The 27672-nt window shown below is 39.4% G+C and overlaps 1 protein-coding gene across 2 annotated transcripts in view; it reads left to right on the top strand.

The window, feature by feature from the left end:
• EIF5B (eukaryotic translation initiation factor 5B) overlaps nucleotides 1-26588 on the top strand; it is a 37011-nt gene extending 10423 nt beyond the window's left edge. Inside the window, exons 2-24 of one of the 2 annotated variants that reach the window (XM_069005888.1) lie at nucleotides 3435-3560; nucleotides 3650-3737; nucleotides 4121-4769; nucleotides 5236-5456; nucleotides 5589-5739; nucleotides 7331-7426; nucleotides 8503-8589; nucleotides 9979-10068; nucleotides 12235-12530; nucleotides 13141-13248; nucleotides 13394-13504; nucleotides 14374-14441; nucleotides 15603-15744; nucleotides 17299-17430; nucleotides 18084-18266; nucleotides 18392-18553; nucleotides 20191-20322; nucleotides 21513-21644; nucleotides 21757-21833; nucleotides 21950-22114; nucleotides 23101-23239; nucleotides 23808-23969; nucleotides 24827-26588. In XM_069005888.1, coding sequence (XP_068861989.1) covers nucleotides 3435-3560; nucleotides 3650-3737; nucleotides 4121-4769; nucleotides 5236-5456; nucleotides 5589-5739; nucleotides 7331-7426; nucleotides 8503-8589; nucleotides 9979-10068; nucleotides 12235-12530; nucleotides 13141-13248; nucleotides 13394-13504; nucleotides 14374-14441; nucleotides 15603-15744; nucleotides 17299-17430; nucleotides 18084-18266; nucleotides 18392-18553; nucleotides 20191-20322; nucleotides 21513-21644; nucleotides 21757-21833; nucleotides 21950-22114; nucleotides 23101-23239; nucleotides 23808-23969; nucleotides 24827-24934 — 3625 coding nt within the window. In that variant the 3' untranslated portion in view covers nucleotides 24935-26588. Of the gene's footprint in view, nucleotides 1-3434; nucleotides 3561-3649; nucleotides 3738-4120; nucleotides 4770-5235; nucleotides 5457-5588; nucleotides 5740-7330; nucleotides 7427-8502; nucleotides 8590-9978; nucleotides 10069-12231; nucleotides 12531-13140; nucleotides 13249-13393; nucleotides 13505-14373; nucleotides 14442-15602; nucleotides 15745-17298; nucleotides 17431-18083; nucleotides 18267-18391; nucleotides 18554-20190; nucleotides 20323-21512; nucleotides 21645-21756; nucleotides 21834-21949; nucleotides 22115-23100; nucleotides 23240-23807; nucleotides 23970-24826 lie in introns of both variants that reach the window. The other variant, XM_069005883.1, reaches the window with a different exon arrangement.
• Nucleotides 26589-27672: the final 1084 nt, after the last annotated feature.

Raw genomic sequence — 27672 nt, 5'->3', positions numbered from 1 at the left:
TTCACCTGCTAAACAAAGACAAAGGAAAATCAGGGAAGTATCTCTTTCTCAGCAGTGCAATAGCACTTTGTTTTCATTGTAACACTTTCCATATCTCCTTGAGCCTCTTGTGTTGGGGAAATGTGGGGTTATTTTTTAATGTAAAGTATTATGAGCTTGAATGGTCTAAGGTAGTGAGGCTGGGAAATCTGTTTATAAAGTCTTCATGCACAAGCAGTTTGAGGTCAAAATTGAAAACATTTTGATTTATAATACATTTGTTGAAAGAAATGTATCTCTCAAATAGTAAATGCAAGACCTCTACAGTAATTCTCATTCTGGTCCTTTCAGGTTCCTGTATCAGGCCCTCTTAGGGTTGGACCCTAGTAAAGGCTGAATGGACATCTTGGAGAAGGAGGTTCCTGAAAGAGTGCTTGGGTTTCTGAAATGTGTGTTGGGGGACTGCTTAAAAACCTTTACAGGGAAAAGTTCCATGGTGTATCTAACAAAGCCCATAGGAAAGCAGCTCTCCTGTTATGCATCTAAGTGTAGTGGATTCCTTATAAGACGGAATAAGATCATCCGCCAGGATTAGGGGGAGCATCTTCTTAATCTTCTTTTCAACTTTCTTATGAAATCCTAGTAGAATATTATTAGAGTTTTAAAAGGTAAAGAAATTCAAGGTCAGTATGGGAATAAATATGTAGTACTGGAAGCCAGTGTTTGAATTTCTTGACTTTCCAATATCCTTGCTTGTCAGTTCTTATGAGTTGTAGCTGTATATATAAGTGCACGCAGCCTTAATTTTACTTCTTATTTCATTGAGGCTCAAATATTTGAAGCTTGCTCTGTCACTTCTTAGTAAATGGAAGTGTAGTGGAAAATATAGAAGGGTTCTTTTGTTTGGTTTGGTTTTTTTGTTTTTTTTTTTTGTTTTTTTTTTTTTTTTTTTTTTTGTGGTCAGAAAAATTTTTCAGAAACTAAGCAGTGGAAGCCAAGTTTGGAAAGGTTTTTGTATTGATGCCACAATTGTGACAGCTGAACAGTCTTTATTATTATTCCCAAACTCCTTGTTTGTGGGTGTTAAAGCTTAATGTCTGTCAAATAGTTTTTTCAGTGTTTGAGATTTCCCCCCTCCCCCCCCAAAGAAGTTTTCTTCAAAGTTCACTTGAAGTGAGTTGATTTAACAGCAAATAAACCCTTGCCCCCTTAAAGCCTGTACCCTGGAAAACATGAGGTACCATAGACATCTTTGCAAAACACCCATATGTTTTATGTTTGGACATAACTTTCTGCTAAAATGCATTGTGAAAAGTCAACCTTGATAATATCCATGTAAAATATGAGCTGTTTAGAGGCCTGGTGCTTTAGTATCTAAACAACCATAGGATTAAGGTCCTGTGGTAATGGGAGCTTGGAAGAAGTAGTAGTAGAGCAGGTATTTTGGTGTTTTCAAACTATTTCAAGCTTGGATATGACTCAGTCTCCTCAGTTAACTCCTAGAGGAAAAGGAGGTAAGCAAGTGTGCTTAATAAACTTGATATTCAGCAATTAATGCAAAAACAAGTTTGAGGGCCTATGTGTAGGCCTAGATATAGTGTAGTTAGCCTGACATTAGGGCTTTAATTCTAGGTGTAGAAGTGAATGGCATCTTTATTTCAGCTGTTACCCCTGGTATACAGCCAGTTAAACTGCTTATAAAAACAGCTCTTAAATTGCTGAAACATCAAATCGTCTTAGGGTGAGAACAGCCAAAATGTGTATTTTCTCTTGAAGGAGGTGAGAATTACTGTAGAGATCTTGCATTTACTATTTGAGAGATACATTTCTTTAGACAAATGTATTACAAATCAAGTCAGCACATGAGGGAGTGTTACTAAGTATATTTTAGGTGTGTTTTTTTTCTCCTGGCCAAGAGTATCTCTGGCAATACTGGTGCTGTACAGTGAGGTACTTTGTTGTGCTGCTTTTTATTTGGTTTGTTCAGTCTACCCAGAAGAAAATATAAGATCTTAAAAATACAAATAATTAATCTTGGCCTTTAAATAAATGGAGTACTTTGTTGCTTAGTTGTGCTGTTGCCACATACAGACAGTATTTGGTGACTTGCATATTCCCAATATGTGGGATAAAATGTTTGTGAGTCTCAGTATTCACTTGCAAAAGAATCCAGCCCTTTCCTTTTTGCAAAGAGAGCTGCAACTATGACTTACTGAATTTTAGAATCTGTAACTGAATAATTAAATACTTGGTTTTCTTTATTAAGGTTCAACTTCTGAGTTTATAAATTGGCAAGACTGAAGCTCTGATAGCTTAGAATTTGCTGATGTCTTGAAAGTCCTGAATCTGGAAGAAATTAATTTCTCTTATTTTCTGGATACAATTTTGGGTATTTGGTGGGCCAGCCTTTGGCTGATTTGTCCTGAGTGGATGCTAATAAATGAGATAGTGACATTGTAAAACAACAGTTTTCTGCCCAGGTATCTAAGAGAGAGTTAAATTAAATATTAACAGCCCGTTGATTAAACAGGTTTTGAAACTGCCAGTTGTGATAAAAGTGGCATCAGACCACTTTTGATCTGAATACTGAAGCTTTAAGTGTGAAGCAGGGAATAAGTAAGTCTCCTGTCTTATAATTGTACTGTCAATGTGATCAGGTGGTAAAATGTCTGGACAAAAACTTCTTTTGGCTTTCTTTAGGCCTCAGAGAGGTAATACTAAGGCAAGTGGTACAAATGGTTGCTTGCCAACTTCCTTGGTATTTTTCATGATCTGCTTTAAAGTCTGGCTTGGAGCTGAACTCTGTTCTTCTGTGTGACTTCTTTTCTTGAGAGATAATGAAATTTTCAGTCTGATGGCAAAGCATAGGCAACTGTTATTGTGAGTCGGAAGTTGTAAAGAACTTCCACTTATTTGGTTAATAAAAATACAGTCGTTTTTTTGTTTGCAAAAGCATGTTTGAGGGAGCAGATAAATATCTCTTAGTTGGATTCCCTGGCTGTGATTTGCAAAATTTCTTCTGTTTGTGCTTCATTTTTACACTTTGATTGTGGTGGCTGCTTTGCTATCAATGACACCTGTAATTTGAAGGGCCAAACAACTTATCTTTTGGAGGAACAAAGTCAAACAGTCTGGTTACATTCTTCCAGGAGGTTACATCAAATTGCACAGCTCAACTTTTAAAGTCGGTGTTGCAAGAACTTAATGTGTTTTATTGTTCTACCTCCCTTCATGCAGATGATACGTGTGAAGGTTTTTCCTTCACTTCCTACAGAGTGGAATAAGGTAACAGTGCACAATCATTTGTTAAACGTGGGGTATTTTTTCCTGCATTGCATATGTTTTGTGATTGATTTTGCATTTTCAAACTTTTATTTGTTTTATTCAGATGCTTTCTACTTACGTAAATTCAACGTTTGAACTAGTGATAACCCTGCTTTCCTTCTTCATTTCAGTGCAAAAGATGATATTGATATTGATGCCCTTGCTGCAGAGATAGAAGGTGCAGGAGCTGCAAAGGATCAAGAGCCTCAGAAATCCAAAGGCAAAAAGAAAAAAGAGAAGAAGAAACAAGATTTTGAGTAAGTTTGGGTTTTTTCCACCTGCCTGATCTTATTCCATTATCCAAAAACTCAGTTATTTAAATGCCCTAACTTCTTTCTTATTCTAGTGAAGATGATATCCTGAAGGAGCTGGAGGAGCTGTCAATAGAGGCACAAGGAGGGAAAGTTGACAGGGAGCAACCCTCTACAGGAAAGGTGAACACTGAAAGGGAGGTGGGCTTTTTAATAGGAAATAGTTATGAGACACTTCTGTCCCAGAGGAATTCTAGTGTTGCAGTGTAGTTGGAGATCCAGTGTGAGACATGTAGCTAACATGTTCTTTTAGTTATATTTGATCATATTTTCATACTAAAGTCAATCATGAAAAAAGCCATGTCTTCATGCTGATAATTATTCAGAGCCAATCAGAATAAATCTTAATTGTGGGCTGAAATATGGTACACTCAGCAGGAATAGTTATTGCTTTCAAACTTTGTCTTCAATAAGAGAGGTTTTTCGTGATTTATCTCAATGCTACTTCTTAGCTCATGAGGGCAAGTAACTTTTCATGGCTGATTATTGAATTGTTTAATTACTAGGTTGAAAATGACAATGAAGAAAGCTTGTCAAAACAAGATAAAAAGAGGAAAGGAAAGAGTAAAAAAACCAGTCTGGAAAATGACTATGACAGCGAGGAAGTGGAAGATAAAGATAAAAAATCTAAAAAAACTCAGAAAGCAAAACAAGACATGCTTTCTGGCAGTGATGATGATGATCATGAGACACAGCTTAAGAAAAGCAAAGGGAAAACTCAGAAGTCAAATAAAAAACACGATTTGTCAGAAGATGAAAGTAACATTAAGAAAAGCAAAGAGCGTGGGGGAGGAGTGTCTACAGGTGAGAGTGGTGATGAATCAGATGAGGTCTCCCAATCTAGAAAACGACAAAAGAAAAACCAAAAGCCAAAGTCTGCTCCTGCTGCTGAAAGTGGGGATGATGAAGAAGAACCTTCATTCAAATTAAAAACAGCAGCTCAGAAGAAGGCAGAAAAAAAAGAACGTGAAAGAAAAAAACGTGAAGAAGAAAAAGCCAAATTGAGGAAACAGAAAGAGAAGGAAGAACTAGAAGGTGGTAAAGAACCAGCAAAGCCAAAGGAATCTCTAAAAAAAGCTGAAGAGAAGGCTTCTCCTGAAGCTACAGCAATCCCTGGCCCTAGGGAAAAAGGAGAGACTCCTGCAGGAACAGAAGGTTTGTAATATAGTTTCTAAAACTGTAATTTAAATACCACAGTTTTTACAAGGCCAGAGAGGTGCCAGGCAGTGAGGATAGTTTGTTGGTTTATTTTGAATTGTGGATACTGGATATTTGGTAGCCTTGTCTGCTCCTCTGTGTTGGCTCACAGGTGGCTGTGTTTTCTGGCCTGTAGTCTGTTCAGGCACATGGGAAAACAAGCCAGGTGATGAATTCTCATTACAGTATATGATTACAGTTCTGTATAGCAAGAGTATTTTTTCACTTCCCCGTTACTCTGATACTTTAAGACTTCAGGCCATGACTTGAGACAGTTTTATTGTTTTCGTTATGAAATGTTTATGTAGAAGCCAGAGAAAATATTCCTCATTTGATGTTATTTATCATATTTGAAATATAAATTGTACTTAGAGTATCTTTGAAATTTCTGGGATCTTTGAATGTATGCCTGTTCTTTCTGTAGCTGATGACAATGAGGGGGACAAAAAGAAAAAAGACAAGAAAAAAAAGAAGGGTGAGAAAGAAGAAAAAGAGAAAGAGAAGAAGAAGGGTCCCAGTAAAGCCACAGTTAAAGCCATGCAAGAAGCCTTGGCTAAGATGAAAGAGGAGGAGGAAAGGGCAAAAAGAGAGGAGGAAGAACGCATAAGACGACTGGAGGAACTTGAAGCAAAACGCAAAGAGGAGGTAACCTTAATCTGTCTGCTTGCTGGTGCAGTTGGTGAATTAATTCTTAGTATGTTTCTTGTAAAAAGAATATACTTGGGCAGCTTTTGTGTAAAGCATGCTTTAGAGTTTCTGCATGTTTTTTTTCTCTAGGAACGATTAGAGCAAGAGAGGAAAGAAAGAAAGAAACAGAAGGAAAAAGAGAGGAAGGAGCGTTTGAAGAAGGAGGGAAAGCTTTTAACAAAAACTCAACGAGAAGCCAGAGCCAGAGCAGAGGCTACTCTTAAACTACTCCAAGCTCAGGGTAAGCAGTAAAGTTTAATAATAATTAAAACCAAACCAAGAAACCCAACCAAACTTCATATCCATTATTGCTCTGTGTTTATTTTTTTTTTCTCTGGAGCTAGGAGGGAGGTTACTGGGTGATTCCATGTAAAGGTGCTCTGTTGTCAAGGAAGGCAGTGTGCACTCTCCCTCCTCCTTTATTTTTGAAGTAGGTTTAAGTGTCTGTATTTTCATCTTACACTTTAAATATACAACTTTTTAATACAGTCTACTTTCAGTTTAAAGATGTTAGTTGTGGAACTTAGGAAAAAGCACTTAAAGAAGTGGTGTAGTCCAAAGGCCAGGAAAAGCAGATGGGCTGTGTTGAAGGTCTTGTAAGACCAGTGATCTGGATCTTGTTGAATTAGTTCATGTGCTCAATTAGGCAAGTGCATTGTTTTACTTCAAAAACAATGGGGGAAGTCCATGGAGAAGATGTGTTTTTCTCTGGGATTTGCAGATGTAAGAGCTTTCCTACTTTTTCTGTGAAATATGATCTGTCTCCATTGCAATGAAGCAAATTTGTCCAATATATTGTAAGTAAAATGTCCTAATTGTTCTTGGTGTCTGGTTTGTGACTAAAAAAAGAAAGTAATTTGTGAGTGCTGAGTGTCTTTGTTGAGTACACTATCTGACACTTTACTGGTAGGTGGATGTATAAATGTAGGAATCTCTGTAGCTAGTAAAATGTTGGGAGTTCTTAAACATACACAAAGGCTATTTCTCCTCAGTTGTTGCTGTAGCTATTAGAATCTTTCTATTTATGTGCCCCTACAACTGGATTTTTGTTAAATCTGCAATATAAGTCACTCAGTAACTGAGAAAATTTTTAATGTGCAGCAGGAATTAAGTTTTTAATTTGTCTTTGCATGAAACTTATTTTGATTGAATCCCTTCATACATTACAGCACCTGCTTCCTGGTGAGGCAAAGATGAAGCTGGTGAATTGAACCTGGCATTATTTTAATACCTGAAACCATCAGTGTTGTAAAGTAAAAAAAAAAAATAAAACAACAACAAACCAAAACTCAAACCCCCAAACAAACAAAACAAACAAAATCCACGAACCTCCCAACATGGAGCAAAAGGGAAAATGCCATCTGCTGAACAACCTTAAGCATTTAAGAAGAGTTGTGACTCTGAACTACTCCAAATTGTCTGAAATTAGGAGCATTGGCAGACAGGTTTTAAGTGAGTTTTTGCATAGCAGACCTTAAAGATAAACCTGAGGTATGTGTTCATGACATTTTATGTAGGTCTGTGATAACTTTAAACCTGCAGTTGTAGAATCTGATTTGATTTACTGTTTATTTTTTGTTTCATTGCCATCCCCTTCTTCCAGTTATCTGACTTCTTTTTGAGAGCAGTCAGGAGTATCTGAAGACCCATACTTCACTCAAATTTTCTAGCTTTTGAATTCAGACTTTTAAAAAAGATAAAATATGCATTGAACCTACTTTCTACTCTTTCTTCCTCCATCTTCCAGTTTTGGAAGACATGTTCTTACTTAAACTAAAGTTTAGTAATTACCTGGATTTTCTTTTTAAAAATTTTTTTGTTTTGTTTTGCAGGTGTTGAAGTGCCATCCAAAGACTCTGTGCCAAAGAAGAGGCCAATATATGAAGACAAAAAGAGAAAGAAGCAGCAGCAGCCAGAAAATAAAGAAGGTGTAGTTTGCATATAGGGAGACCTAATAGATTAGTCACATTTCTGGAAATATTTCTGAAATAAATCAACTAATCTTAAGATAATTGCACTTCAAGGTGCCTCTGGGTTTTTTTTTTTTTAATATCCCTGCCCTCACATCCAAGTGTCGATGCATTAGGATCCTAAAGTTGTTTTGAAGGCTGCTCTCTTAATCCTTTGTTTTACAGTCTACTTGACTGTTATTTTTTCCTAACCTGGATAGTGTCTTTAGATTTTCTAAATGTTGGATATGTACAGAGTGTAAAGGCCTTTTATGAATGTGACATTGAATGCTTTATGTGCATATGTAGGTCAAATACAAAGTAGTTTAAGTAATAATGACTTATGATTAAGTCTGAGTTTGTCCCAGGGTGAAAAGGGATTGATCCTAGTTGTAGTACTTTTAAATTGGAGACAGTTTGTTCATTTGTTTTCTTGTATATAAAAACAGATTTCAGCTCCTGAGCTCCTGGGTGCCGGTTGTTCAGAGTAGTTCAAAGAGCTTGCATTTTTGAAACCTTAGAATTTATTGCACTGGTTAGATGTAGGTTGGACATTTTTTTTACTTTGGTGGTTTCCTTGGGGGGGATTACTGTGGCTCTTCTCAAGGCTAATCCTTAGTTTAAAAAATTTAGATGTATTTCTTACTTAGCTAGGTTTTGTTTTGTTTTGTTTTTTGTTTTTTTTTTTTTTTAATTTCACATTAGTTATGTGGCTGCTTATCATTTATAGAGTGTGTGTAAAGAATTGGAAATGGTGCTTCTCTGAATTGTATTGGTGATTTTTTTTTCTTTTTTAAATTTTTTTTGTTTGTTTGTATTTTTAATGGAACAGTGGGGGAAGTATGGGTAGTTCATTTGTATTACTCCATTTTCTCTTGTCTTTTAAAGGAAGTGAGGAGTTTTTAATGTCAATAACTGACCTATCTTATAAATCTATTCAACTGCTTAGAAAGCCAAATGTTTTCCAAATAAGCTGGAGTGGAGCTGTATGTATGAGTAAGTCAGTTTGCACTTTGAAAGTGTGTAGCAACCAACTTCCTGTCTTGCAATTCCAGAAAGTGTGGAGGTAACTTCCCCAGCTGAAGATGCAGTAGAACTGGAAACACCAGTGAAAGAAGAGACTCCTCTTCCAGTAGAGCCGGGTTGGTAGTAATGCTAATAAATTTCAAACGCTTAAGCATGTGTGTCAGTGCTGCATGATAGTTATCATACCTTGCTGGATGGGGCTAAATGGCCATCCTTTCTTGAGGTAGTTGCCTTTTTTTTTCTTTAAGGGAGGAACTGCTGAAATTTTATGGAATAAAAGGCATGAAGCCTCAAAATGAGTGTATAAAGGTCCCTTATTCAGGGTGAACTCCAGCATTTAATTGGCTTAGTCAATTATCTCCAGTAAGCATATTCTGTGCCCTATTCACTTCCCTGACTTTTCATTTGCTTTTACAAGTCTGTTTTGTCAACAGTTAGGTGGAGGTAGGGAGGAAATATTCCGCTTCTAGTATTGATAGTGCAACATTCACAGTGCTTGTATTCTTTATTGCAGATATTTTGCTTTCACAAGTACTGAATGCAGAGGATATGTGTTAGCTTGTGAAACTGAGTTATCAGCAAGTGATTGTTACCCTCATTTTTGCCTACATATGGTACTTGCTTTATCAAAATCACATTGTACTGGACTTCTTCCTCAGCAAGGAGACTGTTTCAATTTTTACCATTAAGTCAGACAAATACTGACAAAATGTGCAGCTTTTGAAAACAAAGCTGAATGTGTCCTGTGATTCTAGCTTGGCTTATCTTATGATTGGCATTCCATTGCCATAAGAGAAGGGCTCATCAGCAGAATGTTAGTTCCTAGCTAATATTCTAGCAGTGTGGAACTTAGTCTTCATTTCAGAGAGCTGAAATTTATGGCGCGTGCTGCAGCAAATATGTATTGTATAATGCTTCTTTTGGAGAGGGTTGCAAGCTTGCCTTTTTCTGTTTGTCTCTTACTAAGAGCTGCAGTCTCTTAGTAAATCTTACTGAATTCCTTCTGAATGGATATGTTTAATGCTTCTGGAATCCATGGAATAATTATTTTAAGGCACCTGGTGTCCTTCTTGTAGACGATTTGTATTTTCTCACTAATTTCAATTCTACTTTAAGTCGTATTCTTGTTTCTCTGTTACTTTGTTACACATGGTGACTGTTAATTGGGCAACTCCTTGCAAGGATCATGATTGTTGTAGAGGTTTGTGTGGCAGGCATGATGCAGGCACTGACATGATATGCAGACAGGAGCTAGATGAGTTGGTTTTCTGTGTCTTTCACAAAAGTTTGTCTAGGCAAAGATGCTAGCACTACATGATTTTTGTGGAGAATTGGAGATTATTTCTAAGTATGCAGCATCTTCTTTTTATGGAATGTGGAGATAGAATTATGGTAACAGCAAACTTGTAAATTGCAGTTGTCAGTATGTCAAAAAAAAGGGCATCTAAAAATGTTGTACGTTGCTGGACTGACTGTTTTTTTAACTTTTATGTTGGGTTTCTTAGTTTCAGAAGAAAAGGAGGAAGAAGATGAAACAGAAGATGCAGGTCTGGATGACTGGGAAGCTATGGTTAGTGATGAAGATGGAGAGAAAGGTGGGCATGTAGATACCAAATGTATGATTTTTCTAGTTAAGAGGCTTTGGGCTGACTTTTCTGTTTCTATAGAAAACAATATTTTACTTAGATTTTTTTCTCTACTCTGTTAGATAAATTGTAAGGTAAGTTTGATGATAAATAGATGTAAGAATCTCTTCTCAAAAGCAGAGCTTTCAGAAGTCACACACATACTGCTTAAGACAACCCTTTGGAAATACTCTTATGTGCAATTACCATCTAAAATAATTAGGTTGTAATTTTTTGTTGTTGTTTTTTTTATGGGAGTAAAAATCCTCTTCTCACCACCTCTGGGAGTTTAGGGAAACCTTTTACCTGGTATTGTATTTCTCTAGTAATTGTTCCAAAGCCATAGTATTTTTATTATATGAATCTGGCAACATCTAGGAGAGTATCCCTGAGAGAAGTTTTCAAAGAAGTGGGGGTCTAAAATGGTGTGAAGGTTAAGTGTGCATGTGTTATAGTAAGTTCTCTTCTACGAGGGAAGGCTGAGAGAATTGGGATTGTTCAGCCTGGAATAGAGAAGGCTTTGGGGTGACCTAATTGTGGCCTTCCAGTACCTGAAGGGAGTTTACAGGAAAGACCATGTAGTGACAGGACAAGGGGAAATTGATTCAAACTGAGAGTAGGTTTAGTTTAGATATTAGGAAAAGATTCTTTACAGTGAGGGTGGTGAGGCACTGGAACAGGTTGTCCAGAGAGGTTGTGGATGCCCCATCCCTGGAAGTTTTCCAGGCCAGGCTGGATGGGGCTTTGAGCAACCTGGTCTAAGTGGAAGGTGTCCCTGCCCTTGGCAGGGGGGCTGTAACTAGTTGGTCTCTGAAGTCCCTTTCAGCCAAAACCATTCTGTGATTCTATGATATGCTTCTTTGAGAGGCAGGTTTGGAAGAAAGGAAGGAATTGCCAGAACATCCGTATTCCTGTGCACGTGTGCCAAAGGCCATAGTCTGTCTGCATTCAACAACAGTGCTTATAGGGAGCTTAAAACTGTGCAAGAGTGCAGGGATAACTTCTCAGATATTTTTTTCCAGTGGTGGAGAAAAGTGTATTTCTGTGAGCCATCCTGAGCAGGAGTTTGTTACTGGACTTAGTGCTTCCATAATGTCTTCATTGTTTCTTATGCTCAAAGACTATTTATTCATCAAATACTTTTTACTTGCTCAGGCCTATACTTCTGACACCTGTGCTTTCAAGTGTAGTGCTTGATAATACAGATACATACAGCAGAATGGATTTCATTCCAGCACAGGTCTGTTCCTCTGGTGCTTTTCAGTTCTAAGGGCTGCTCACCTTCTTGAGCGTTTGTTTTAGTCTGGTACCACTGTCCTGGAGAGGACATAGCACTTCTTACTGCTTGGATTTGAAAGCTCTGCCAATGGGATCCAGAAAAAGAACCTTCCTGGGAATTAGGTTTAGTGTATTACTAAGATGAGGGACTCTGAGAGTAGCAAGGAAATGTAACTCATCCCTAGGAGTAGTGAGCCTGCCAGCAGTGCTGTAAGGAGGAGAATCCATGGTTTTAAAGCGATCATCAGCTTGCCTCTTATGATTTTACAGATGATTATAAATGGGAAGCTTTCAAAGAAAGAAAATTACTTCTTGATAATTCCTTTTGTCTGCTTATTGAAGAATTACTATGAAAAATGATTAATCTTCTCTGAACAGTCAAAGAAAACCTGAAGATGAGACTTTTATAGGCATAAGAGACCATTTGTTCTGATTGTTATATCTGATTAAATGTGCATTCCTGATCAGTAGTACAGAATCCATATAGTAATGATCTGGAGTATTTTGGCTTTATTAAAAAGGTGTTGGTGCATTATTCCTTTATGAAGTGCACATGACTTTAAAGAACATCTGAATGTTTGCAAATAATGTTAAACATAAGTGTGCTGATAATATTGTTCTTCACCCCACCCCAAACTTGCTTTGCTTCTGGATTTGAAACACAAGCCAGCAACTCTGAACATAAAACACTTTTTTTTAACATTGGAAGTTGAAAAATGGTCTTGACAAGCACTTATTGTAGAACTTACTCTCAGTCTTCATTCTTCTCTAGTAGTCTCTTTTGCTTTCTCGTGCCATCTCCCCCACAAGTGTGAACTTAATAGAGAATTTTTACTTTAGATTTTTTTTTTTTAGCAGAGAGCAAACCTGTCCATATTGAAGTCAAAGAACAAAATGAAGTGGACGAGGAAGAGGAGGAGGATGACGAGGAGGAGGAAGAGGAAGAAGAGAGTGAAGAATCTGAAGATAGTGAAGGCAGTGAAGATGAGGATGAAAAGACTTCAGATGAGAGAGAGGCAGACTCCCAAGCTATTGGAAAACAATCTATGGAAAAAAAGCCCAGCAAGGAAATTAGCTCTGATTCTGAGTATGACTCTGATGATGACCGCACTAAGGAGGAGCGTGCTTATGACAAAGCTAAACGGAGAATTGAGGTATTACAATACACTTGGATTCTTGTGTTGTATAACAAACAGATTAATTTTCAGTTAATTTTGTCAAATTTGTCAAAATAGAGGCTGTGTCAGGGCTAATATTTAAGCAGGTTCATAAATCATGTTAATTAAAAAAAATATACTTGGTTTTGTCTGAAGATAAAGTATTTGTTTTTAGGTAACTTGACCACAAAGATGGTAATTTCAGTGTTGTTGCCCTCGAGCTCTATATCCCTTCTGGAGAAAGAGGCTTTTATCTTTTACAGATAAATATTTTCAAATTTTAAAAGATATGTCTAAACTGTTCAGTGCTTTCATGGCTACTAATGTTCTTGGTTTCCTCACCCAAGGTGCTTTTCAGAATGCACTGTCAGCAAAGCCAATGTTAGTGGCTATAACAACTTAGCCTGCTAGACTGTAACCAGAACCAACCAACCAAAAATTTAACTGTTGAAAATTTTTGATTTACCAAAAGAGGGTTGACAGACCTTAAATTGCCTTGAAAGTATAAGTCCTGCAGTTAACTCTGTGTTTGTATGAATGTAATCAAGTCAAGAGGTGAGCTGTGGTTTTTGGTTTATACTTACCAATTTTTGTGTCTTTTACATAGAAGCGACGAGCTGAAAACAGCAAAAATATGAACACTGAAAAGCTCAGAGCACCAGTTATCTGTGTCCTGGGGCATGTAGACACAGGCAAGACCAAAATTTTAGATAAGGTAAGGTGTGGAGTGTGAAAGCACTGCCAGTGCCTCTTGCTTAAGCACATATTTTTTTGGTTGAAGACAGAAAGAATTAGAGTGTGCTCAGACATAACTTAAGGCTCTTATATGTAAGTATTTCTGGTCTTTTTTTTGTCATTAGCTCCGCCACACTCATGTGCAGGACAGTGAAGCTGGTGGTATCACTCAGCAGATTGGTGCAACTAATGTTCCCCTTGAAGCTATTAATGAACAAACCAAGATGGTGAAAAATGTAAGTTACAACACTTCACCAACTGCATCTTAAAAATATGAAATGTAGATTAAGAAAGGCCTTGTGAGATTTCCTGACATGTACAGATGTACTTTTCCCCGCCCCTCTTATTTTGGGGTTGATTGTTTTTTAATTCCTATCATTCCCTCACCAAAGGGGAGGTTGTCTCATTTTTCATACATTTGTTAATTTCAGTTAATGCATTGCCGTTTCTTCAGAAAAATATGCAAGTACTGTTTACTATGTTCTGGACAGTGCATATATGTACATAGACTGTTTACTTGTCAGTATTTTGATTGCAAATTGAGACTTTTGAAACCTTAAGACTCTTGAAACCTCTTGAGTATATTTTCTGTTAAAAACTTACCCTTTGCTGTATGTGCTGAAATTTGGCAAATTCCTGGGTGATGAATTTTATCATGTTACACAAATAGTAACTGTTCTGTATTGTTTGTTTTGGATACTATATCCTGTTTTGCTTCCAGAAGCAGCTGGCTGAACAGCCTTGGTGTAGTAACGGCTTTTTCCGAGATTTTACTCAACTTACTAAATACATAAAATTAGGGGAGAGGAGAAAATCATCAAGATAAGGATGGTACATCTCACTACCCTGAAATGTTTTTTTTCTTCTGTAGGCTGCCTTGTCTTACAGATTTTAGCTTAGCTTATGGCCAGTTGATACCTGGAGGAATGTGCTGCATCATTTCTTTAATATTGAAATGACTGGTGACTGATTAGGTTTATAGAAGGTGCTGGCCTTAAAATATGTATCTGGATTTTTAAAGTGCAGACTGTCAGTAATGTTGCCAGCTCTTTTTTTTTTTTTCTTGTGTGATCTCTACAAGATGGCTAATATTTTGAAATGTTAGTTTGACAGAGAGAACATAAAAATTCCAGGCATGCTGATAATCGACACTCCAGGACATGAGTCCTTCAGGTAATGTTTTCTCATAATGTTGTACTTCTCAGAACTGATGGCTAAAGCATCTGGGGATATTTTTAGCAAAGTGCGAGGTCTTTGCTTAATTCATTGTGTTAGTTCTCACTTGAAAAAAAAAGTCCAACAAAACCAACTTAACGTAGAGGAATTAAGTGGATTTGCTTCATTTGCAGGTGCTTTTTATATCTGGTTAATTGCTGGCCTTTTATAGCTGATTAATTTTCTGTCTTCGTGCCAATTGAGCCATGAATATCTGAAAAAGCATGTAAATAAATAGTTAGTGTAAGAGGAAAGATGGAAGCAGGAAGCTAGCTGGAGGAAAAAAGGTGAGGATTTCAGGTGACCTAACTACTCTGCTATGAAAAATTAAAACTTTTGTCCTAGTCTCTCATTCAGTGTCTGAATGTAGTAACTGAGTTCCTAAGACTGGAAGTTACTAATTGCACAAGTCATCTGAGTCTTAGCAGAGATCAAATGCTGTCTAGGAACACCAGTGGCATGCAGGCAAGCCACTAAATCAGCTTTTAAGGTTAAAACACGACATGCATAACTGAACTCCCTGAGGTGAGATCTTGGGTGAAATCTTGAAACAGAAGAATTAGGACTTTGATGTGACATTTTTCAGTATAAACCTTTGTAAGCATTGAAATGCTGTGTTGTGGGGCCCTTGGTAATATTCAGATCAGTATCTTGGCATCGTACCTCTTAGAGCTCCCCATCTTCTAGCCAGGTTTTGTTTGGCAACAAAGATGCGATCGTCTGTTTACACTGTATTGTATAAAATCATGATAGTCTTAGTGTTTGTGTGGTATATAAAAATTCTTGTTCAGATTTTGCACTCCTGCATTTCACTTTAACTGTCTCAATTGTCACTCAGAAAAGGATCAGAACATATCTTACATTGTAAAACTATATAATATGAAAACTTTCGGGAGAATAATAGTTTCTCAGTTTTGCTTACACATTCTTTAATGTATTTTGTTAAATGAAAATTACAAAGTGTCATTTGAATGGTTTACATTTTTGAGGGGAAGTAACTAATTGATGAGCTTTAGCTTTTTGTTTGTCAGTGTAAGTTTGACATTGTACTTGGTGTTTTCATAAAGGTTCTGTTGCTAAGTGACTGATTTTTTTTTTTGCTCTCTTTTAATATCACAGTAATCTAAGAAATAGAGGAAGCTCACTTTGTGATATTGCTATACTTGTAGTTGACATCATGCATGGTTTGGAGCCACAGACAATTGAATCAATAAATCTGTTGAAATCAAAGAAATGCCCATTTATAGTAGCTCTCAACAAGGTAGGATAGATTTTTATTCTAATAGTGTATTTCTCCACTCTAATAGTGTATTTGGCTTTTGACAATTGTGTGTTTTCTTCCTTGAACTGGAATTGTTTTGTGTAAAGTCTGAAGGGGTCGTTCTTGGGTCCCGTGTGTTGCATTTTTTTGTGTCCTTGATACAACAATGGCTCTACAGGAGCTTTGTGGAACAATCTGATCTTCTTGGAGTTCTTACTGGTAAATTTTGTTGCCTTATGTAACTTTTGTATATGATTCACACTTCTGGAAGTTGTACTTCAATTGTGGGTTTTTTTTCCCTTGCGCCTACTTGTATAGATTTGTGTGCATTTTCTGATAAAATTGCAACACAAGCTTCACGTTGACAAGTCATACTTTATTTTAGCCACTGATACTGGTTAGTTTGACTTGAAGACAAGCTGACTTTAAGCCCATGGAGCAGTAATGTTAATCACTGGTGGGAAGTGTTTTGGGCTTTGCAATATTAGATGGAAAATTAGCCAGCTATTTTCAGCCCTGTTTTTAGAAATCCTGTGCATGAGAAATTATGCTGCCTGTTTGTGATGACTCGATAAATTATATAATGTATATATGGAAATTGCTCATGTCCAGTGACTTTGGAAGCTATCTGACATGCTGACAGAGAGCTGTCAGAAGGCTATTCATTTGCAGTGTAAAAAGTGCAATATACTTCAAAAAATGAAAGGAGCATTAAGATTGAAGATAGTTGGAACTTAAGAGGCCGTTATCTCATTGCCAAAACCAGCTACTCTTTGAAAGAACACAAACAACTTCTTGGAGGAAGAGGTGTCCAGGCCTTACGGCAGAGTAATGTAGAGTTCTGTCTTCGTCAGACACAAAGACCCAACTGTCTTTCATTGCCATCAAAGACCTACAGTGAGCCTGAAATTAAATAGCTTAGAGCTCTTGCATTTTAAGTTGTAGTTGTATTATTTGACCAGGTTATAATCCATTTTCTTAAGATGTAGTTTTGATTTGTACAATAGGTTTTTGGGCTAAACCTGTCCTGCTTTGGCAGCTGTCTTGGGGAAGTGTTTCTGAAATACAGTTGTGTCTTTTGAACAGCCCCACTCTGGTCGCTTCTCTGTAGCAACATGGGAAAGGGTCCATATTTACCAGTAAATCTTAGAAGTTCTTTGTAAAACTAGTGTAGTCTCTTTTCAGGAAAAACCACAAGCACCTCTGTGGTTTTTGGGTTTTTTTGTGTGTATGTGAATCTATAACCAGGTGTCTTCTGAATGTTTTATTTTAACCTTGATGTAATTTATGCATATAAACTTTTTCCATATGAACCTAGATTACTGTAGCTTGAATTTTTAAAGTCTGAAGTGATATTGCTATCCTGTAATACTGCCTGACTTAAACAGAGCTAAATATAGCAGCTAAAGCAAATAACAACTATTTCATTTGATTACTGGAGCAGATAGATGGCTGGCTAAGTTGGCTGATAAAGTATTTCTTACTGATGATGTGGCATAAGCATAAAGACACCCTTAGTAAGCTGCATAAGATGACATACTGCTTATTTTCAAGATTGATAGGTTGTATGACTGGAAAAAAAGTCCAGATACAGATGTAGCTGTCACCTTAAAGAAGCAGAAAAAAAATACGAAAGATGAATTCGAAGAACGTGCAAAAGCTATCATAGTGGAATTTGCAAAACAGGTAGGTTGGAATATTCAAGGTTCTTTGCTGAACAGAAGTGATAGTAAAGGGGGGTGGGTGAGTGGTGTGGTTTGTTTTGGGTTTGTGGGTGTTTTTTGTTTTGTTTTTTCCCCTTTCCTCAAAACAACTTGGAAGATCAAGAAAACTGTTGCATCTCTTCTGACACATTGGTGTTAGCCTCTCATAAACCAAGCTTCATTGTTTTTACATTTTAAATAATTTTAACTGCTCCATCCTTAGTGCTGGTTTGGAGAAATAGATCTAATTGCTGTGCATGGTCAATGGAGTCATGAATAGCAGATGAGGTTTTCTGTCACTGTTCTTTTTCTCTTTGGGAATAGCCTGAGAGAATCCCATCTGTCTCGTTTTCTCTTGGATGCTGGCAGGGTATGAATCACATCAGTTCTGGGAACTTCCTCTCTTGGTGACATACAATGCTGTCTAGAAGCTAGATGGGATAATTAACTTTGTAGAGTTATCCCACACTGTTTCCAAGTGTGGATTGAGGTTCTATAGCATGCTGTCAGTAACAGTGTTGGTTTTTTAAATTGGGATTTAAAAAATGCAGTGGTATTTGACTGAGGTTGAATGTTACTGTTAATAATGATGTGTATATGTGCTTTTCCTTATGTAACTATTAATCCTGATTCCAGGGCTTGAACGCTGCCTTGTTTTATGAGAATAAGGATCCCCGCACTTTTGTTTCTCTTGTACCTACCTCTGCTCACACAGGGGATGGCATGGGAAGTCTGATAGCTCTTCTTGTTGAGCTCACACAAACCATGCTGACCAAGAGACTGGCAGAGTGTCAGGAGCTGAGAGCTCAAGTCATGGAGGTAATACAGCAGCTCTTCTTTAAATTCTTACAGAAATTTCTCCCTTCCCTGCACCCTTCCTCCTGGTAAAAAATTTATGCTTGAAGTGCTTAAATAAGAAGTAACTTTTTCCCCCTTTCATTCAGGTTAAAGCACTGCCAGGCATGGGCACTACCATAGATGTTATTCTGATTAATGGACGTCTGAGAGAAGGAGACACCATTATTGTTCCTGGGGTAGAAGGTCCTATCGTAACTCAGATTAGAGGTCTTCTGCTGCCTCCTCCTATGAAGGAGCTACGAGTTAAGGTATGGCAGCTGGGTGCTGTACTGGTATTTAGACCCAGGAAAAAAATAAATCAAACTTTATAAAAAGAGAACGTAGTAGAATGTGGTTATAGTAACAGTATTTAAAGGTGGCTTCAAGGGCAATGCAGGGTGCATCTGGTGTCTTTTGTGAAAATGTACTTGTATGTTCCTGGTGGGGTGTGTGTTGTCACAGCAGTGGCAAAGAAAATGGTCAAGGAATTAACTTGCTGTGAGGTTTAGGATGTGTATGCTTTAATAAGGGATTCAAGTATGTGGCTACATGTGAGAGGGAGATACCCATCTTAAATGGAAACTGGAGTGTACTACTACAGTGACTTCTGAGTTAAAGTTAAAATATTAGTAAAAACAAAAATCATATACACTTAGATTTGAGAAAAGTGAACACATGAGTTTCTAGGGCTGGTTGGTGAGTGCCAGTGACCACGACTTCTGCAGAATCTGCAGCCTCTTGGCATTTACAAAGGTTTTTGGAGGTTTTGCTGCCCTAGTCTTACTAGCCTGAGGAGACACCCTGAATTTGAGATCCTTCCTGCATGGCTTTCCATGAAATGAGGAGGAGACACAGAAGCAAAAGGCTGTAAATAAATGAATACATATATTAAGATTAGTGCATGCAATTCAAAGATGATGAAAAGAGCTGCTTTGATGTTTCCTGTTTAAAAGGGAAGGAATAAATATCTGCACAGATTTTTTTTTTTTTTAAGGCAAAGAAAACTTTTGTACAGATAACCTAGGTGAATGTAATAGGACAGGCTTTAAGGTTTGGGAACCTTGAGCTGGGGAAGTGGACCTAGGGTAACTGTTCAGCTCTTTTGAGGCAGGCAGTGAGGATGCATTTTGATTCAGCTTGTTCATGTCGAATTTTGATTCAGCATGTTCACTGTCCTTGAAATAAGACCCACATTCTGGGGTGGAGGGCTAAAGGATAGAGGTTTGCAGGAACAAAGTGCTTACTGAGGAGGGAAGCTGCCTTGCAGTTTTAAGAGAAGGATGGGACATCTAAATAAATTAAGAAACAAACCAGAGAATCCTTCCATCATCAATTTAAAGATCTTCAGAAATAACTGGATTTGTCATGTCTTAGAGCCATGCCCTGAGTGTGCGATCTTTGGGGTTCCCCTGTATGAGGAGAGAACCTTGGAAATTGAACATGGAATTATGCACATGGGAAGGTGGGATGGCATCCGGTGGGAGATCAAGACACCCCTTCCTGCACAGAGCCTTGGGCTGTGTGTCAGCGAAGCTTTAGTGGTTTTTTAAGCTCTTGGCATCTTCCCATCACTTGCCTACGGGGCTGAATTTGTGGGGTTTTATTAGTGAGTAGCTGCCTATTGCTGCTTGTTCTTTTCTAGTATATGTTCCTTTTTGGCCCCTCCTCTTCTTTTGGAAGATTTCCCTGTGTCCTGCCCACCTCAGCAGGGGTGCAGGGGGTATCTGAAGGGAGAAGAGCACAAGGACTGAGACATGCAAATGAAAAGCAGAGACAATCACTGATGAAAGTTGGGAGCTGCTGCGCTTCGCTGCTCCCCACCGTGTTCTTCAGCTGCTCAGCACTGAGTTGTGTTGCTGTGCACCAGCACAGAAGTCTTTGCTAATGTATATATTCTCTTTTTCAGAACCAGTATGAAAAGCACAAAGAGGTTGTTGCTGCTCAAGGCGTGAAGATTCTTGGGAAAGACTTGGAAAAGACCTTGGCTGGTTTGCCATTGCTCGTAGCTCATAAAGAGGATGAAGTCCCAGTCCTCAAGGTGAGGTGGCTGATGTTGAAGTACAACACACTGAGGGTAACTTGAGCTCTCTGGTGATGCAACTCAAATGTTGAGAGCTCAGTTTGCAAATAACTGGGTTTTTTGGTTGTTTTAAAAACTGTTCCAGTAACATGTTTTAGCCTCGTGCTCATGTGAAGCTTTGGTGGTGTGATGTTTTTAGTATCTTGACCGTTAGTTTTTTCCCTGACGTTTTGCTGGGGTGTCTCTGCTGCTAGAATAAGGTTTGAACACAAGTATAGTTTGGCTCTGTTAATTACTGATTTGGTATTTTTAATAATTTATGGAAATATTCTAATCAAATTATATTAGGTACATATCTACTAGTGGAGTTCTGCAAACTCTACTAGTTGCAAAGCTAATTTAAGACTTTTGTAATAAATTTCTTTTGGGACTTACATGTTAAAAATGACAGAGGAAAGGATGTAGCTATCCTAAACCCAAAACTGCTTCTTGTTTTCCAAAGGCAGGAAGTTAGTTTAGAAAGGAAACTCACATGTTGCTGATTTACTTCTAATCATAGTTTTCCTTTAGTCTTCTGTCTACTTATTTGTGCTTCCGAAGGGAGGTCAAACTTTTGGGGTGTCCAAACACAGACCTTGTTGCTGGGTACATACGAGTATTTACTGAAAGTGTACTATTGGTAGTAGATCCATGATGGCTAAAAGTCAATGGCAAAACCCATTCATCTGCCAGAGGAAGAGGCTTTGCTGCTCTTGCATCCTGTTTTGTACCCAGGCCTAAAGAGTGTTCAGAATCCTTTCCAGCTCATGGTTTTAGGTGTCAGCTTTTGTCATTGATCCTCAGGCTGCCAAGGGCATTGCCACACAATGTTTGCACAGCCTTGCCAGCAGAAAATTGCAGTGCTGGGGAAAGTGATGTGTAGTCTGCAGAGAAATGTTACCAGCTCTGAAGGTGGGCATCTGCCCAGTTTATGATCACCTTCCTGCAAAATCCTCAGGTCTAGTTCAGCTCAGGCTTTTCTAATGCCAGAAACAGTCAAGAATCTCACTGGCTGTGTGTGACTTACACTGCACGTCTGTCAGGTGGGACCTATCAGCATGGCTGTCGCATATTTTCAGCAGCTCGTGAACAGGAAGATTTTGTACCCTGAGGCACCAGTAGCAAGAGGACTAAAACTTGCTTTTTTCTCTCCTGTTTTTTTTCTAAAGGATGAACTAATACATGAACTGAAGCAAACACTAAATGCAATCAAATTAGAAGAGAAAGGTGTTTATGTCCAGGCTTCTACTTTAGGCTCTTTAGAGGCATTACTTGAATTTCTTAAAACATCAGAAGTGCCAGTAAGTACTACTGTGCTTTATCTGATGCCGTTGATTCTGTGTTTTAGTCAGTAAGTGTTTCCTTTTGACTCAGGAAGATTAGTGACTTGATTTTTGTGGCTTTCTTCAACAGTATTCAGGAATTAATATAGGTCCTGTCCATAAAAAAGATGTTATGAAGGCATCAGTTATGTTGGAGCATGACCCACAGTAAGTACCTTTGCTTTTGCTCTGTTGATAAATGTGCAGCAGTGTTGCAGGAAGGGCTGGCTGTAGCTCTGGGTCTGTGGCGTGTGGTGAACTGTTGGGCTCTCTGTTCCCTACAGGTACGCCGTCATTCTGGCATTCGATGTGAGGATTGAACGTGACGCACAGGAGATGGCTGATAGCTTAGGAGTTCGTATTTTTAGTGCTGAAATCATTTATCACTTATTCGATGCCTTCACAAAATATAGACAAGACTACAAAAAGCAGAAGCAAGAGGAATTCAAGTAAGTATGAGCAATTGTATTCTGGATGCTTCCCTAATAAGTGTCTCTCTTATTTTAGTATAAATTAAGCTGTATTTATTATTTGTTTCTTTATTATTACTTAGCATGTATTTCTAATGGAAAGGGAGGAGAGGAGGAAGATGGTATGACAATAAATTGATAGTTTTCAAGAATTTGGTGCTCCAGTCTAATTGTTTAGATCTGGGATTAGGCCTAGTAGGGTGAGAGCTGTGAAAGCTGTGCAGCAGATACAAGATTGAGCTAGAACTGTTGTATATTATGGAGTGTTTTTATTAAGGTTTGCTTTCTATACTTGGCTTCTCTTCCTAGTTTGTGACAGATGGGTTAGTCTTGCAGAATTAAAAAAACAAAACTAAAGGGATTTGGATTCTATTGTTTCATATTCATGCAATCCCAGTGTAGAGGGCTTAATTCCAACTGCAGTAACATGAATATGTAATCATTTAAGGATTTATAGGGACCCAAAATTAATTTTTGGAATCATGTGTCATTGGGTGGTCTTCAGTAGAATAAGGACAGTCAAAATAAATGAAAACGTATTTCATTTCATATTGATCCCAACTGGAGTTTGTTTAGCTCATCTTTTAAATGTATTTGTTCACTTGGCAAACAAAAATCTTGAAATTTTGGAGTTCAGGCAGCAATATTTCTATTCCTGTGTTCTTGTGAAGCTCTAATTACACTATAAAATTACTACTCCTTTGGTCTTGGTCCAAGTTGAGTGCTCAAGCCTGTCAAATTAAAATCCATGCCAGGTATGCAAGATTATTGTTCCCTGTAGATCTTGAAGATCAGGTATTGACTAGAATTAGCAAGATTAGAAGAGAGGTTTTTTTCCTGCTTGATTTTTCTCCAAGTAACACTCCTAGAATGAATGCCCAAGAAGTGTGGGAGAAGGCAGAACTGTTCATGTTACATACTGTCCCAGCATATCTTTCAAAGTGCCTTTTCTTGTCATCTTCCAGGCATATAGCGGTGTTTCCGTGCAAGTTGAAAATACTCCCTCAGTTCATTTTCAACTCTCGTGACCCAATAGTGATGGGTGTTGTGGTGGAGGCCGGCCAGGTGAAGCAGGGGACTCCCATGTGTGTACCTAGCAAAAATGTAAGTAAGGCTCTCTTCCCACTGGATGTTTGATCCAGCTGGTAGTTCCTGGGGTGTTGCACCACGGAGTGCTTGCATGCCTTTCCTCAGTGCACAGATTTCTGGCAGGAGATGAGGTTCAGACTTGTAGATCAAGTCTTTCTTCTGGTGCTCAAATATCTCGCTGCTCTCTTCCAGAAGAGTTGAGCCCTGGAGCAGGGCACAAGGAAGTGTGGCTGGAGGGCACCTGCCAGTCAACCACTCTCCTTCCCTGCTGCCAGCTGTGTGCTGTGGTATTGACTAACAGGAAAAATTGTCATGCCTGGTGGCTAAAAAATGGGGCAACCAACTCCTGACACTTTAAGGGATAACCAATTGATATCCCAGATAAGCTGTGGGAGGTTGGTGTTCCTGCCCTTTTCAGGATGGAGCACTTGCTGTGCTCTGTGTTTGCTTGCCTGTGCTGGGGCAGCAGCTCTGCCAGTGCTGCACTTCCTGCAGCAAGTCTGTGCCTACAAACAGGAGTTTAGAGAAGGACTTGTACACAGAGGTTTGGTGGATGTGTTACAGCTGCTTCATTGTGTTACAGTTTGTCGAAATTGGAATAGTTACAAGTATTGAAATAAACCACAAACCAGTGGATGTTGCAAAGAAAGGCCAAGAAGTGTGTGTTAAAATAGAACCTATTCCTGGGGAATCACCTAAAATGTATGGACGACATTTTGAAGCAACAGATATCCTTGTCAGCAAGGTAAGAGCAATCTGCATTTTTGGAGAGGGCTTAGGACAGAGTGGCAGCTTGCTTGAAGTGGAAATGTTGCAATGAAGCCTGAAAAGCATGGGAGGAGCCTTCAGTCACAGAGTGTGTGTGTGGCATTGTGCAGCTGAGGGGCTCTTGGAGCTGTGGTTTGAGGTCTGTAATGGTGCCCCTGCAGAGGCCCAAAGGAATGAGGGGCTGTGGCTGGAAAGACCTTGCAGCTCAGAGTGCCCGAGAGGGCAAAATGCCACACTTAATATTCACCAACTGTTTGTAGACAGAGCTGGTGCTCAGCAGTCCCCCAGGGCATCACAGCCAGTGCTTGAAATGGCACAATAAATAGCAATCCAGCAGTTGCTCTAATTATGGGGCACTGAGCTTGGATGAGATGATCCCTTGCTCCCTCTTTTGCTGTTGGAAGTAAAGCCACAGCTCTCCGCCCTCCCAGCTGCTTTAGTCACCATGTCATAGGACAGCCCCTGCCACACACGTGCCGGGGGCATGTGCCCACAAATTAAGGGTGAGTAGGGCCCGGGATAGGGACAGGGTGGGGTTGCTGGTCCTGTGGGCCCTGGTGGAAGCAGGAGACCTCTCCAGTTCTGGCCTTACTGCATAAGGTGTGGGATGGTCTGTCCAGCTGCAGCCCCTCAAGACCAGGTAAGGGACATGGTGCGAGGAGAAGTGAAGGGAAGCATGGGATGGGTCACACAGCTGAGCAGTAGCAAATGTGGGCTTAGACTGAGTTTACCTGGTGTGCAGACTGCCCTTTCTTCCGATTAACTGTTTCCAATGTGCTGAAAGCTGCTTTTAATACCTCTGTGTTTCTGATGGGTTTGTCTCGTGTGTTACAGATCAGCCGTCAGTCCATCGATGCTCTGAAGGACTGGTTCAGGGATGAGATGCAGAAGTCTGACTGGCAGCTTATAGTAGAACTGAAGAAAGTGTTTGAAATCATCTAGATAACTTTTACAGCAATGGGGAGGCAGGAATAAATGCACTCTTCCTGTTCTAAAAAAGTTACCAACAAAGTCCTATATTGAAGACAGTGTTGGATATATGTTTGGGAGGAAAATATGTGGATAAAATGTTTTCCATGAGAAACCAAGAAATTTACACTGGTTTGACAGTGGTCAATTTACATGTTCCCATGGTTCCAATGTGCCTGTTCACCCCTCCTACTACCCTTCCTAATACTGGCTGCTGTTTTAAAGTTTGCCCTTCCCTCTGTTTCACCTTCCTTCCACCCTTTTTCCCTCCTTCTCTCCAAAATAAAAGAAATTGAATTTTTATTACAGAACTAAAGCTCTTTCACTTTTATACTGATGAGAGCAGTACTGCAGTATTTGATTAACCAAGCTTCTGCAGACTTTGTGATTCTCGGGACATTTTTGATGTAAGAAATACTTCTTTATTTATGCATACCTCTTTCCTTGACTTTCTTTTTCAACATTCTTCTGCTTTGTGCCTATAGAATTTTTTTTAAAATAGAAAATTAGGCAATTGGATATCTCTGTATTTGCTTTGTGTGAAACAATGTTGTAAAGCATAGCTGCCCACCTTTTGCTGCTTGTACAGTTCATGGAAGTCAACCTGTAATCATTCTAATGCAGAGCCACAAATAAAGGAGATGGACATAGCAGCCCATTTGTTTTACAGTTTGCTTCAGTAATCAAAGTTTCACTTCATGGGCTGTGGCCGATGTGGAAAGGCCAGGCAGGGGCCCTCTTGCCTCTCTCTGCTTGGCAAAAGGATGGAGGCTGTTCCAGCAAAGGCGTTTCCTCCTCTGAATGCACTTCCTGTGTGCTCAAGGTGGTGATGTCAGCGTTCCCGAAGCGAGGGCGGGGCAGGCCAGGTGTTTAGCACAGCACAAGTCCCGGAGGAGGTCAGAGCTGGCATCTCTTCCCCAGCTGCTGCTCAGGAGTGTGAGCACCTGCAAACAGCTGCCAGCCCGGGAGCTGTGACTTTGGATGCTGCATCACAGCTGTGGAGTCACCTGACACCGTGGGACTGAACCAGCTCCAGCGTGGATGTTCCTGATGACCAGAAGTCAGTCTGTCATCCCAGCATTTTCCTACCCCCCTTCCCCTCTGCCTCCCTGCCTGGGATGACAGCTTGATGTTCTCTTACTCAGGCCCTCTCTGGGTAACTCACAGCTCATGTTGATGGGAGCAAAACAAACACTCTTCAAAAGCACAAGCTGGAACAAAACTGAGGAGCATTTATGCAGCTGAGATTTTTAGCATTTAAGATACTTACAAGAGTTTAACATGTAACATGCAGTTTGATCAGATTTCTTCTGTCACTTGGATTACTTTTTTTGTTGGAAAAATCTGAATGTTATGATTGAGACTGTGGACTCCATTACAAAGGAACATTTAATAACTCACCTCCTTTGCAAATGGAATTTAATTTTCTGGATTTTTTTTTTTGTTGTTAGACTTTAAACTTGCCATGGAACAGGACCTTTTCACTATGGTTGGTGTGTGGTGCAAATTCCCAGCAGTGGGTGAACAGAATGCTCAGAGGGAGGAGACTACATTTAATTGTTAAATTTTTCTTTTGCAAACTATGCAATCATGAAAACTACACTAATAAAAAGTTCTTATGAACACAGATGTCAAATAGTGTGGTCTTGATGTATTCTGCATTGTTTCCTCAAACATGTAAGGGTGTTCTTCCCATAGGTTAACTCTGGGAAACGGATATGCTACTTTGGCAGGCTCCTCTTGTGGAACTTAAATACAGCCTGACAATTAAGGACAGGTCCTTTTAAAGATGCCAATTTTAAATCTGTCATCAGTTCCAAAGCCAGGGCTATACCTGAAACCTAACTGGTAAAATACCTGCTGAATTTCAGCAGTACCTGCTTCAATGGGAGCAGTTGTGCTGGTTTTTCTAAACCAAGGGGAAGAGAAAAAGCTTCAAAAGCAGGAACTGAAGGGGCTCTGCAAGACCCAAACTAGAAACTAATGGAAACTTAAGAGATCTTGATTCAGATAATGTCCATCTCCCTCTAGACACGTATCGATGACTGGATGCAAGTGAATGAGCACCCTCAGGTGTTTGCACACATGGATCAGATTCCTCCAGCCTTCTCAAGGTCCCAGCTCTCCTTGTGTTGTGGAAGAAGCTCCACTCCCTTAGGCACCATTGGGGCCTGTGTTGAGAGTGGCCCTGTGTCTCTCTTGTACTGAGGAGCCCAGCACTGGGCTCAGCACTGCAGGTGCCTCTCACCAGCGCTGAGCAGAGGGAACAACCTCCTGCCTTGACTCCTGGGGATGATCTTCCTTGTGCAGCCTGGCAGTCCCAGGCCTTACTGCAGAGCTGGCCCCTCCCTGGGAGCAGAACCTGGCACCTCTTTATGCTGCACTTCACAAGGCTCCCAGCATTTGCTGGGTCTGGAAGCAGCACCCCCCCACCCTCTCAACCCCCCCTGTGTCAACAGCAAAGTGCTGAGGGCATGCAGCCCCCTCCTCCAGGTCCTTTACAAGGTGATGGATAGGACTGGACCTGGTACTGGCTCTGGGTACCACTTGGGCCTGGTCCCTAACAAGACTTTGTACCACTGCCCAGGTGTTTTCAATAAACTTCTCTCTCTCTCTGTCCAGCCTGTACTTCATCAGCTTGTCCCTGAGGATGGTACAGGGGATTTAATCAAAGGCCTTACTGAAGTCAAGGGAAGTGACATCTCCTGCCC

The sequence above is a fragment of the Aphelocoma coerulescens genome, chromosome 1, assembly GCF_041296385.1.
Source record: "Aphelocoma coerulescens isolate FSJ_1873_10779 chromosome 1, UR_Acoe_1.0, whole genome shotgun sequence".
Taxonomy (NCBI): Eukaryota; Metazoa; Chordata; class Aves; order Passeriformes; family Corvidae; genus Aphelocoma; species Aphelocoma coerulescens.
The sequence above is the reverse complement of the archived record's forward strand: the minus strand, read 5'-3'. Positions and strand labels throughout refer to the sequence as shown.